Source organism: Ursus maritimus, unplaced genomic scaffold, assembly GCF_017311325.1.
Source record: "Ursus maritimus isolate PB19 unplaced genomic scaffold, ASM1731132v1 scaffold_5, whole genome shotgun sequence".
In the NCBI taxonomy this organism is placed as follows: Eukaryota; Metazoa; Chordata; class Mammalia; order Carnivora; family Ursidae; genus Ursus; species Ursus maritimus.
In genome coordinates, this window is record NW_024426663.1 from 55,343,295 (window position 1) to 55,353,476 (window position 10,182).

Below are 10,182 nucleotides of genomic sequence, written 5' to 3' on the forward strand. Positions count from 1 at the left end.
AAGTCCTGTTTTAATGAATTTGTTAAAATTGGAATTCAAACAAAAAACATGAAAAAAACACAAAAGCTGTGAACGATATGTTTATTTAATATAACTTTTTGTGTGCATAGAAACCATATAAGTAAAAAAGCATGAGATTACATAGGTGATTATATTACAAAAGGGAGGAAAATAACTAGTGTCTGTATATTGCATTCTGGATACAGTTCCAGGTATTGGTAAAGCTTTTTAAAAGAGACTTATTTCTCAAGCAGTGACCTGCCTCAGGGCAATGACTGCTCTCTCCTTCCCCATAGCCTTAGTATTTTTTGCCAAAAGGCCCAGATTTGAGTAAAGGGGAGCGCCGTGAGCGCAGGATCCGGGCATAAGGGCTGCAGTCTGTTGAGCTTTGGCAGGTGGGTGTTCTAGGAAGTAAATTTCGAAGAAACGGTTTCTTCCCTGGGGGCTGTTGGTTTGGTTGCTGGTTTTCCTGGTTGGCACCAAGGCGCTTTTTGGTAGAAGCCTGGCCTTGGAGTTTTAGTACAGTATGATACTGCTCTGCGATACATGCTGCCTTCTTCCGAAGGTCCAGTTTTACTAGCATCATGTTATTCTGCAGCTCAGCCAGGGTCTGATCCTAAGGAAGGTGAATAAAGTTAAAACAGTTTGGTCTGGTGTATTAGAGAAACTAAAGGGCAAGGTAATACATGCCATCTCCTACTTAGTTACTAACAACTGTTTTTACAAAGTTTAATTCTTTAAAGTTAGAGCTTATTGAATAGCGGGTATTTTCTCTAAGCCCCAAACGAATAGCACTGAATAGAAGGACAATTTCTAATATATGGCATGAGCTTGAATAAGTTTACTTAGACCTCCAAGAGCCCTAGTGCCTATGTATTAAGAGCTGTGTTTAGGGGCACCTGGTTGGCTCAGTCAGTAGAGCATGCGACTGAGCGCAGAGATTTGAGCCCCACACTGAGTGCAGAGATTACCAGAAAGAAATAAACTTAAAAAAAAAAAAAAAAAAAAGCTGTTTACTCTAAGTTTTTTTTTTTTTTCACTCAAATCAGGGTGCATTTACTGACAGTTGTCATAGCTAACTTGTTAGTGTTTTGTCGTAGTGGTAATATAACGGTTTCTTAAACTCTATGCATTTTGGCTTTTTTTGTTTTTTAAATATAGTTTTATTTTTTTAAGTAGGCTCCACAACCAATGTGGGGCTCAAACTCATGACCCCGAGATAAGAGTCACATGCTTTACTGACTGAGCCAGCCAGGTACCCCTTAAAATCTACATTTTGGATGAAATATGATAATATCTACTTCCATAGGGTTGTTATAATAGAAATTGCTTATAAATTACTTAGCATAATACCTTGTACTTAGTAAATAATTTTATTTTGCAAAGAAGATAAACTACCCTCCCTCAGGACTAGCCCAAAAATCTCTGCCTTTTTCTGCTTCTCATTCTTCTTTCTGGAGTGGGCTGATGAGAGAGAAGGAGATATATAGCCCTAACCTGTTTGATTAAGATGTCATCACAAGTGGTCAAGGCTTGGCGAAGTTTTCCTGCCCCAGTGCTGTGGCAACAGGCTCTTTCTGCTGACTGGAGAGACTCACCCAGTTTCTGAAGCTCTGTCCGTAGCAGCCTTATATTCTGAAAAGTAGGAACCACATTGTGGCCAAGATCGACCAGGAGAATGAACTGAAGGAATTGGATAGCCGTTTGAAGAAAAGTAAAATTAGAAAGGCTAGTCAGCTAAATGAAGTAGACACTCTGCAGGACTGTGCACAAAAAAACAAAAACAAAAACCCTGGTCCTCATAAACCACAGGTACAGGGTTGGAAGTTGCCTTAGGTAAGAGCCTGGTAACAGAGAAAGGTGTAAATTACCTTTTGGCCCTCCTAAACCACAGGTACAGGGTTGGAAGTTGCCTTAGGTAAGAGCCTGGTAACAGAGAAAGGTGTAAATTACCTTTTGGCCCTCCTCTAATTTTTTGTCCACATCAGTGGTAAAGGGCTTGGCTGAGGGTGGTGGTTCCAACATTTTCTGATACTTTCGTAGTTCTGAGGGAAGGAAACAAGAAACTTCAGTATGTAGGCTTTCTAGCCTTGGACATACCTCTTACCTAAATTAATAGTAGCTTGCAGCAAATATAAAAAGTGAGGCCATGTGCATCCTAGAGTGAAAGGTCAGGGGATGTACCTCAGAGTTGAGGAAATTATGGAGTTGGGAGTCTGGAGGCCAAAATTTGAAGAACAGTTCTCTGAACCACTCCAATGCTTTGTGCCCTCTCTCCTTCCTTACCTTCAGAGGTGGAGTTTAGCTCTGCTCTGCACTGTTCCAGTTTAGCTTTAACCTCATGGAGCTGCTGATTGGAGGCAGAAGCTGCCAACCTTTGTGACCGCCGAAGGGACAGTTCAGACCCTGATTGTTGAGGGGCTACTGGCTGCTGTCTGGCTTCGTGCAAAAGAGCTTCTAGTTCTTCAATTTTTTCATCCCGTTCCTAAGAGGGAAGCAGAGAGCACAGTTCCATCCAGAGTCAGACAAATCCTGCAGGAACGGATGACTGAACAGTGAACAAAACCTTCCCTGACAGTTATGCCTCAAAAGCCTGTTAGCAGGGTGCCTGGGTGGCTTAGTCGGTTAAGCATCTGACTTCAGCTCAGGTCATAATCTCCGGGTCCTGGAATCGAGCCCCATGTCAGGCTCTGCCCTCAGCAGGGAGGCTGCTTCTCCCTCTGCCTCTCCCCCTTGCTCATGCTCACTCTCTCTCTTTCAAATAAATAAATAAGTAAATAAAATCTTAAAAATAAGCCTGTTAGCACTTAAGCCATTTCCAGGTCAACCAACTCTTAATTCAAAGAATGACACCTATACAGTACTAAAAAGACTAGAAAAAAACTGAGTTACATATTCTTGCCCTACCAGAGTTTATAAAATCTATTTCCATCAGACAAGCTAGTGATGGGAATCAGTGGCTAGTTGGGGCTGCTTCAGGGCAACTCACCTGAAGCTCTTCTTGATAAAAACTTGTAAGTGACTCCTTGAGGATCTTTAGTTTCTCTTCATACATTTCCTCTAATAGTTCCTTCTGGGTGTCCAAATGTTCACTGTCAGAGGAGAAAAATGGATAAAGAAGATGGGGTTTATATATGTGCGCGCGTGCACACACACACACACACACACACACACACAATGGAATGTTACTCAGCCATAAAGAATGAAATCTTGCTCTTTGCAATGACATGGACGGACTGAGAAAGTATGTTAAGTGAAATCAGATAAAGACAAAATACCATATGATTTCACTTTTATGTGGAATCTAAAAAACGAACCAAAACACAGACTTTTTTAAAAAACAGACTTAAATACAGAGAACAAACTGGTGGTTGCCAGAGGGCAGGGGGTGGGAGGAATGGGTGAAATAGCTAAAAGGAATTAAAAGGTAGAAACTTCCATTTATAAAATAAATAAGTCACAGAGATGAAAAGTAGAATATTAGGAATATAGTCAGTAACACTGTAATAATGTATGGTTGACAGATGGTGACTACACTTACTGTGGTGAACATTGAATAATGTATAGAATTGTCATATCTCTAGGTTGTACTTGTGGAACTAATGTGTGTCAATTATACTTCAATAATAAGTTTTTTTTAAAGATAGACTGAGTGGCGGGAGGGGCAACAGGAGAGGGAGACAGAGAGTCTAAAGCGGGGTGCACGCCCAGTGCAGAGCTCAATGTGGGAGCTTCATCTCACGATCCTGAGATCGTGACCTGAGCCAAAATCAAGAGTCAGATGCTTAGCCACCTGAGTCACTCACGTGCCCCCATAATAAACTTTTTTTAAAAAAGAGAAGAGGTAAGGGAGTGAAGATTCTGAGGAGTTGGGAGGACAGGGCTTGAGGCACAACTCTATCCTAGTCCCTATTCCCCACCCTCTGGTCTAGTTGACAGACCCAGAGCGCTCACTCCAGCTGATACCTGCACCACTGTTCCCGTTGTTGCATCTGTTCCACCATCTCATTGCAAATCTCGTCACGGAGCTGCATCTCCAGCTGCAGCTTTTCCTGCCGTTCTTTACAAAGCAATGCTTTCATGGCTTCCACCACCTGCAGGAGCTCCTGGAGGGACACACAGTTCAGAAGTGATCTGAAGGTCCATGTCCTACAAAGGTAAAGGCCCACCTGGAAGACAGCGTGGAAAATATATAGCCATCAAGTTGCTACCCCAGAGCTTTCTTGCATTCTCACCTCCTTGCCATACATGGAGATGTCAACTTCATTTTCGATGTCATCATCAAGGCCTGGATCTGTCTTAGCTCCCATCTCTAAGCTGGGAGATGCCCGTAGACTGTGTTCCTTGATGAATGACTGTAGCAATGGGAATCCCAGGTGCACAGGTGGAGCATGCACAAGCTAGGTGGGGAGGAGGTGGGAAATCAATTGAATTCATAACTAGTCCCTAGTAGATTCCTTAAATAAAGGTACCAGCCCAAATTGAGCACAACCATTACACCTACAGCTTCTTACCTGGCTGGCAATGGCTGAGAACTTGGCCACATGAAGGGTCTCATCATAGGTAGATGCACAGGGATTCACATTGACAATCATGCAGGAGCGGCCTCGACCTGTGAAGAAGCCTTGGAATACTCGAGTCAACTTGCTGTCACGGAAGGGAACCAGGTTCTGTTTTGACCTAGCAGCGGATCAGAGAACAGAGCTGTGAGCACAATTCCAGCCCTTGGAGTATCCCAGCACCATCCCCAGTGAGAATCAGGAAGTCTCTTAGCAAACTGCAGTGCTCCAGACCATCCCAGCCCACGGCTTACAGTCAGAAGCTCACCGATTCTGCTGGTTTTGGCGCAGGGCAGCAATACAACGGCCCAAGGTGTGCAGAGAAGTATTAATGTTTCCTGCTTCCTTCAGCCGCTCGCCACTTTTCTGATCTTTGCAGCGCTCTGAGCCAGCCAGATCACAGAGGGACAACCTTGAATGATGGACAGGATCTGACATAAGGACCCCACATGTTATGAGCTTTCCAGCCCTTCATATAGCTCTGGGGAGGGGAGGACCCACCAAGGATCTCTGTACCCAAGGAAGCAGAGCAAGACTCTAACAGAAGTAATTCCCCTGAGGACCTCCCTTAACCCCTGCTTCCAGTACCATTTATGACCAAGAAGCCCACATTTTTTTTTTTTTTTAAAGATTTTATTTATTTATGTGACAGAGAGACAGCCAGCGAGAGAGGGAACACAGCAGGCAAGTGAGAGAGGAAGAAGCAGGCTCCCAGCAGAGGAGCCCGATGTGGGACTCGATCCCGGAACGCCGGGATCACGCCCTGAGCCGAAGGCAGACGCTTTAACGACTGCGCTACCCAGGCGCCCCAGAAGCCCACATTTCTAAATGGAAAAACTTACTCGCTGATTTTGGGGATGATATCCCCTTCCCCCTGAAGGTGCAGGATTCGTATTGAGAAGATGCTGTGACTGGAAATGAAGAAAAAAAGAAAAGTCACTGTGTATCTTCCATGACCAGGTGGAGGACTCTTGTTTCCTAGAACACAGTAAAAAGTTGACTCCCATAGCCCACTCACCTGCGGCTAGAGTTCTGGTTCAGATGGGTGCTGGCAAAGCTCTGGTTTTTACGACCCACTTTGAGCAGTTTCCAGGCCTCCTCAGCATCCTGAACGTGAATCCAGTTGAGATCTGAGGCAAAGAGAAAGGCATATAGAAGATGGGAGCACCTAACTTGTCCAGGTTTCTCCCAAATCCCGTTTCAGGGTTGTTGGCAGGCTCCCCACCTTCCCATACCTTTTACATAGGGATTGCCATTCTGATCTTCACAGAGCCGCAGAGTCTGCCTCTTGCGCTGTTGGCTAGGTGGTTCCAACAGGTCATAAAGCAGTTCATTGTAGATCTCAAAGAAGGAGATCCAGACAGAGAAGCGAATGTTTGCAGGGACACTCACAGGGGCAGTGTCTGGCTGTGCCCATCGGTGACTCGTTTCTGGGGAAGAAGCCAGTGTATAGGGCAACAGCTCTAGAGTAGTCCATCTCCCCTTTGGCCTGCGGTGGCCTTGGAAGGAGCAGCTTAGGCTGAAACCTCTGGTCTATACCCCTGGCAGCCGTTGGGAGCAAGGGAGTGGGTTTCTACTGTTACTTGGTACAAAGCCCAGTCATGGTACATACCATCCAGCTGGCTACTGCTGGTCATATGACTGGAGGAGAGCCCAGCGATGCCACTGTCAAAGCTGGTGCTGGTACCCATCCGACCTTCAATGTAGACACTCCTCTTCAAGGAGGTGGACAGCTCCTCCTGGAGGGGCCCAGGGAGAAAATAAGCACAAAACTTTCCACAGATTTGTCCTCTTAGCCCCACCTCTGTGAACACCAGCACTTCACCTCTTGGAGGCCTCCATTTAGCAGGGCCAGTTTCTTCATTTCCTCCTGTCGGATCTGCTTGCTGTCTAGCCAGATTACCTCATTGAAGAGTACAGGCTTCAGATCAGGCGTTGGATGAAGTTGGCCTTGGAGGCTATTGAAGATCAGAGCCAAGGACCGGGGTAGGATCCCTCCATCCTTGATGGTACCTGGAAGCATGTGAAAGATGGACAGCTGAGCGCTCTTCCCAAATTGAAAGCATCAAAAGGCAAAGAAAACATCATCACAGGGGCACCTGGATGGCTCAGTTGGTTAAGCATCTGCCTTTAGCTTAGGTCATGATCCCAAGGTCCTGGGATAGAGTCCTGTGTTGGGCTCCTGATCAGTGGGGAGTCTGCTTCTCCCTCTCCCCTCTCCCCCTGCTCTTGCTCTCACTCTCTCTCCCTATCTTTCTCTCTCAAATGAATAAATAAAAAAAACTTAAACAAAACAAAAAGCATCATTATCCATCATTACAGGCCAATCAGCAATTCTGTGAGGCCTACTACTCACTCACCTTGAATTGTGTGGGTTTTCCCTGAGTTGGTGACTCCATATGTGTAAATGAGCCAGTTCTGCCCTTTGAGTACATCCTTTACCATCTCCTTCACGGTCAGGTTGAAGAAGGATGCCTGTCCCACTTCTGGCCCAAAGATCTAGAGACAGACCCAATTTCTCAGAGGCCCATCCCTCATCTCCCACTTGCCTCCTGTACAGAGCCAGCAGATGTGTCCCTTTCTGGGTGACTGGCTCTGAAGCTTACTCAGGCAACCTCTTCCTGCAGTGCTGCCAGCTGCTCTCCAAACACTGAAGACTAAACCACTCTCTGCCAGTGCATCTTTCATCCAAATCAACAAATACTTCCAGGTACCATCAAGGATGGAGGGATTCTACCCCGGTCCTTGGCTCTGATCTTCAATAGCCTCCAAGGCCATTGTGTGTGTAGCAGCAGACTACACACACGATGGGACAACACAGTAATCACAAGTGTGGGCTTTGGAGATGGATAGTTCTAGATGCAAGGCCTAACTCTACCACCGACTAGCTACATGGATTCAGCAACATACCTTCACTGAGTCACAGTATCCTTACCAGGAAGACAGGAACAAGAATGATAATAATAATGGAGATGTTGGGAATTAATGCACATAAAGTACTAGATGCACTGACTCGCACATGAGTCCCCCAAATTATGGACATGCATATATAAGGAACTCACAGTCAAGTAAAAAGCTTCCCCTCTAAATAGAGAATAAAGTTACCCCTAATATGTTGGTCCTTGTTCATAAACCAGTACCTCCATACCTGGGAAAAGGTGAATCTATGGGCAGCTTGTCCAATTCCCCGCTCATTGCTCTTCTGGGCAAAGGAATCCTTGGGTGCCTGTAGAACAAGGGTCTCCACATTCTCAATACGGACACAATCCTGAGAAGGGGTAAAAAAAAAAAAAATCACAGAAGGAAACAATCCTGGGAACGTTTCCTGTATTGCATCATTCCATCTTAAATCCTCCCTCCTCAGACACTCACCTGATCTTCCTGTCGTTCCAACTCTGAAGGTAACAAGGGCCTAACTCTCAGGTATACTTTCACCTTCTCTGTACTATCCTCAGATGGAACCTGTGACAGAATTCCAGGCCGGAATCAGCAGTTACTTCCAAGGAGATGAGCAAACAGCATATTTCCAGAGATTCCTGCTAACATTATCCCCACTTCACCTCAAATGTCTGTATAGCTAGCTGCTCTACAGTTCCATAATCACTCCAACCCACAGGGGTTTTTCATTGCTTTATCACCCTTCACTGTCTTCAGTATCCTGGAAACATGGCCTGCCACACTGACTTTCTGAATCAGAACTGGTTAAGTAGTATGCAAATCAGCATGTGGTATTACAGCAAAACATAAGCACCTTGGAGGCAGACAAACCTAAATTTGAGGGGCGCCTGGGTGGCGCAGTCGTTAAGCGTCTGCCTTCGGCTCAGGGCGTGATCCCAGCGTTATGGGATCGAGCCCCATATCAGGCTCCTCCGCTAGGAGCCTGCTTCTTCCTCTCCCACTCCCCCTGCTTGTGTTCCCTCTCTCGCTGGCTGTCTCTATCTCTGTCACATAAATAAATAAAATCTTAAGAAAAAGAAAAAAAAAAACACCTAAATTTGAGTTCCAATTCCATCATTTAGAAGTATGACATCTTGAACAAGTTTAGATTCTCTGCCTCTGTTTCCATATCTGTAGAATTGGGTTAATAATAGAACCCACTTCATTCACTCAACAGATGTTTAGAGATCTGTCTACTATGGCCTGGGAAATCTAAGGCTCTGGTTGTCCACAGTCAGGGACATTATCAAGGCTCCTGTTCTCATGAAATTTTCTCTATAAAAGAGGAGACTTTCTAGCAGAGTTGTTCTCAACCAATGCCATTTCCCTGCCAAGGGACATTTCGCTGTCAGGGGCAGTTTCTTGGTTGTCACAGTGGGAAGGAGCTAGTGACATCTAGTGGGTAGAGGCCAGGTATGCTGCTAAACCTCTTAAAGTACAAGACAGTCCCCTAAAACAAACAATTATCTGGCCCCAAATGTTCATAATGCTGCAGCTGAGAAGCCCCAGCTTAGCATAAAGTCTCCATAAATGGAAGCTACAGTTGATATTGAAAACATACTTAATGGCAGTATGGTCTTGTGCAAATTATTTACACAACTAGGCCTCATGGGGAAGAAGATAGAACTATTAGCCTTCCCTTATAGGACTAAGAGTATGCACGTGAGAGTGGTTCATTAATGGAATGCAAATAATAGTTCTTATGGACACACAAATTTACATTTTTTTAACCTTTCGTGCTCTTAATTTTGAACTGATCTCTCAGACCCCTGGGACTGTTGTCTTTGACCTCATACTAATTCTGCATGGAATGGTAGGCTGAGGATATCACTTTCTGCTGCCAAGCCACTGTCCAACTCTTTTACCTGCTGCTTATCCTCCAGGGAGGTGGAGATGACCGAGCAGTCTGATATCAGGTCCTTGCGTACCACAGACCCTAAATCTGCAGCTGTGGACTCAAACATGGGGGAGACTACAACCTCCTCATCTGACAGCAAGCCGGCTGGCGGAGAAAGGATCCCTTGCGACATGACAGCAGGGGCAGCTTAGGTCTACAAAGAGACAAGAGTGGGTAGGGAGGAGAACCTTAAGGGACAGAAGGGGCTGCAAATTCTAGGTAAGAAATAATTTCCTTGCCCCAGGACACCTTCCTCTCGCTGCCTGAATTCCTACTCCCTTATCTCTTCAAACGCCAGTACAGGGGTAGGGGATAAGAGAAGGAGTTAATCACGTAATCCAGTCTTAGGCATTTCCGACCGCCAAAAGGAATGAACAGATACCTCGCTCTAAAAGCAGCAGGCCACACTCTCATTAGGGTGCCTCGCCCACCGGTATCGAGGAGGTGGTATAGTTCCCTTGGGGTCCTTCTCCAACCTCACTCAGCCCCCAAGGGAGGACAGAGGTATTAAAAAAAGAAAAAAAAGGATGGCGGCACCTTCGCTTTCTAAAAGCCTATCCCGCGAGGGCAAGAACTGGTACCGCAGCTGGGCTCCGGCACAGCCGCAAACTCACCGAAGACGCGACACTCACTCTTGCTCTGGTACCGGCTCACACACCCTGCTGCCGAACCTGGACTTTCGCCGTCTGAGAGCACAGCTCCACCCACGAGGCGCACCTTTGTTACAGATACAATGTTTTAAATTACGCGCTGCGTTCGTTCGGCCAATCAGAGAGCGAAGCCTGCGGC

The 10,182-nt window shown here is 45.7% G+C and overlaps 1 protein-coding gene across 1 annotated transcript; it reads right to left on the reverse strand.

Annotated features, from left to right (window-relative positions):
* Positions 1 to 67: 67 nt before the first annotated feature.
* KIF20A (kinesin family member 20A) lies at positions 68 to 10,146 on the reverse strand. The gene is made up of 19 exons (XM_008691557.2): positions 10,008 to 10,146; positions 9,362 to 9,547; positions 7,932 to 8,021; positions 7,708 to 7,827; positions 6,920 to 7,058; positions 6,385 to 6,572; positions 6,172 to 6,298; positions 5,795 to 5,989; positions 5,578 to 5,689; positions 5,402 to 5,470; positions 4,828 to 4,971; positions 4,515 to 4,680; positions 4,236 to 4,400; positions 3,967 to 4,106; positions 2,990 to 3,092; positions 2,287 to 2,485; positions 1,954 to 2,045; positions 1,498 to 1,635; positions 68 to 616 (listed from the first exon to the last, which is right to left on the reverse strand). The coding sequence occupies exons 2-19, from the start codon at positions 9,524 to 9,526 to the stop codon at positions 299 to 301; spliced, it is 2,670 nt and encodes an 889-aa protein (XP_008689779.1). The 5' UTR covers positions 9,527 to 9,547; positions 10,008 to 10,146; the 3' UTR covers positions 68 to 298.
* Between the last annotated feature and the right edge of the window lie 36 nt (positions 10,147 to 10,182).